Source organism: Myotis brandtii, unplaced genomic scaffold, assembly GCF_000412655.1.
Source record: "Myotis brandtii unplaced genomic scaffold, ASM41265v1 scaffold105, whole genome shotgun sequence".
Taxonomy (NCBI): Eukaryota; Metazoa; Chordata; class Mammalia; order Chiroptera; family Vespertilionidae; genus Myotis; species Myotis brandtii.
In genome coordinates this window covers 7,833,408-7,836,283 of record NW_005353538.1, presented here as the reverse complement: position 1 = coordinate 7,836,283, position 2,876 = coordinate 7,833,408, and the positions used below count along the sequence as shown (strand labels likewise).

The following is a 2,876-nucleotide window of genomic DNA, read 5'->3' as shown; positions in this document are numbered from 1 at the left end:
GCATGTACCTTGGTTGCGGGCACATCCCCAGTGGGGAGCGTGCAGGAGGCAGCTGATCGATGTTTCTCTCTCATTGATGTTTCTAACTCTCTATCTCTCTCCCTTCCTCTCTGCAAAAAAATCAATAAAATATATTTAAAAAAAAAAGAAAAGAAATTCAGCCACATTTATGCAAAACAGTCATGGAAAATTTCAACAAAAGCGTGCGTATGTGCCAGCAAAGCCGTGGAGGCCATTTACCCGATATGCTATTCCATACATATCCCTATACTGTATACTTTATGAATCAATAAAAACTTTACAATTTTTAATTATAAACCTGTTTTCTATCAAAATTACTTCTTGCGTGAATTTTGGGACACCCTTTATCATGTTTTTGTTCTTTTTATATCATGTCTTTGTTGTTGTTATATCATGTTGTTATTGTTTATTTATTAATCAATTTATATATTATTTTCATGTACATTATACTAATTTTCTTTCATCTCTGACACTTCTACTATAGAGAAAGGGCAAATAGCAATATTAAAATATTTCTTCTAATTAATTTCCTTTCAATGTGCATGAATTTGTGCACTGGGCCACTAGTATTTAAAATAAATAAGTTGTACTGAATGTAGAAAGTAATTTGAGGAGAACGTTGATCTTGGGCTTCTTAGCTTCCAGAACTTGGGGAAAAAAATATATGTTGCATGGCAGCCCAAACAGATTACTACACCTCCCTAAACTGAGTTAGAGTCTCTTGAACTTTGCAAGTCTCTCTTTGTACCATACATCACACTTGAAATTAATTGTTTAGTGTCTGTTTCCCCACTGGATGGCAGATACCATAAAGGAAAGTAACTCTTTTTTATTGTTACTGAATTCTCCTGTTATTTGCAATACTCAATACATAGCAAGAACCCAAGAAATGAATGTATAGAATCCATAAACATGTGCTTCTGGTTACCATAGTGGACAGGGCAGGTTATACAACGGTTTCATCATCACAGAGAGATCTATTGGCAGTATCTGAAGGAACTTTGAGTATGAATGAAAGTTAGCCAGGTAAAGAAAGATGGGGAGGCAGAGGGATTGACAAAGACATCACACAGAGTATGAACCCTTAGGATATGTTTAAAGAACTGAAAGCATTTTGTTGCTGCACAAGTGTGAGACCAGAAGTAAGGAGAGGTCATGGGAGGCCTTTAAGTCCTGATGAGAACTTGAAATGTATTGTGACTGTGGAGAGAATCCAAGCAGAGAAGTGTCTGGGTCAGATTTGCATTTAGATACATTACTCTGTGGGGAGTGTAAGCCTGGAGGCAGGAAGAACAATCAGAGGGTTGTTGAAACGGTCTGAGTAAGAGAACCAGAATCAAGGGAGGGCAGGGAGGATGGAGCTGGAGAAAGAAGCCAACCTCGGTGGCTGATTCAGGGCTGAGAGATGGGAGGAGTCCCACGTGACTTGTAAATTTCTGAGTGGTGGAGCCACCTACTGAGACCAGAATGAAGGTGAAGGTAGGAGAAGCAGGTTTTATTTGAGAGGAAGGCAGAGAGGGAAGGTATAACAACTTTGGAAGCAGTAAGTTTGCAGTGTTTGTGGGGTATATAGTGGATATGGCAGTCGACTCAGAAACAAGAGCTGGGTGGCAATTGAGATGTGAGGGCCATCAGCAAACGGGGTAGTTAACACCGCGAGTTTCTAGATCACTTGAAGAGAAAGATGAGCAGCGGGCCAAGGCCAGAAGTCCACAGCACGACATTTAGGGATGGGCAGAGGAGAGGCCCATGACAAACACAAAGAATACATTGTGAATATATCACTTGTCAAGTTACCCAAACTATTTTTAAAACTATTTTATTCTTTGGCACCTGTTTCCGGCAGGTTCTCTGGCTTATTTCAACACATTCCTACTGGATTTGTAAGTTTGTTTGTTTGCTTATTTCTATCCTCAGACAAGTTCCCTGAAGTGCGAATAGGAACTGACTGCTTTGGAATCTCTTGAATGTGGTCTGTGGGATCAGAGTATGTTCTTTGAGATCCCACTGCCTTAGTTGGGGAAGGGTGTTGCCTAGAGAAAGACAGGATATGCTAACCATCAGCCATCGATGTAATTTCACCGATCATAAGGGAGAGCCATTGATTTTGCCTCTGCGGCTCAAAAACACAAATAATTCTACTCTAAAAACAAGAGGGGTCCCAGACTGATCATCGGGGCACCTGAGTGATCTCGAGGGAACAGCTAGGCTCATTGGCCATGGGGGAACAGAAGCTCCTTGTAACCTGATTCTACATGAAGAGGACAAAATATGGGAAAGGCAAAATATGGCGATCGGCCTGAATTCCCACAGAATGTTAACAGCTTCTCCGATACCAATGAACAGCCAGAAAATCCTCCAGGCTCTAATATTACTTCTTTCTCAATACCCGTTCTGTTTAATTTCTATCACATTTTTTCTTAAGTCATAATAAACCTGTCAGGCAACCCAGGAAAAACTTAATCATTTCTTTTTTAGTCGCTCCACCTTTCCAAATTAGGATTTAATTTGTTTACGATTCACTGGTACTTACTGATTTCATCCACATTTTTAAGAAATTTCTCCAAGTCTTTCTCTTGTTCATCAGCCATTGTGAACCAGAATCCCTGAGGAAGGCAGAATAAATGATGGCAATTAATAATAAGGAAACTCTAAACAGAATTTGTCAGGTTCATTAGCCTTCTAGGACTAAGAGCCAAGCGGTTATTTTTAAGACAAATCTGTTTATAAATGTCATGAATGATAACAGCGGGACAATTTCACTTGACTGCTCTTAAGGCCAAGGGACACTCACTATTTGTGGCGAAACCTCCAGAAAGCTTCCAGGCCTCCCTCCACGGCAGACTCTACTCTGC

The 2,876-nt window shown here is 40.2% G+C and overlaps 1 protein-coding gene across 1 annotated transcript in view; it reads right to left on the bottom strand.

Annotated features, from left to right (window-relative positions):
• The window catches only part of TTC12 (tetratricopeptide repeat domain 12), a 51,430-nt gene extending 48,788 nt beyond the window's left edge, over window positions 1–2,642 (bottom strand). Inside the window, exon 1 of the mRNA XM_014539738.1 lies at window positions 2,555–2,642. Coding sequence (XP_014395224.1) covers window positions 2,555–2,612 — 58 coding nt within the window. The 5' untranslated portion in view covers window positions 2,613–2,642. The remainder of the gene's footprint in view (window positions 1–2,554) is intronic.
• Between the last annotated feature and the right edge of the window lie 234 nt (window positions 2,643–2,876).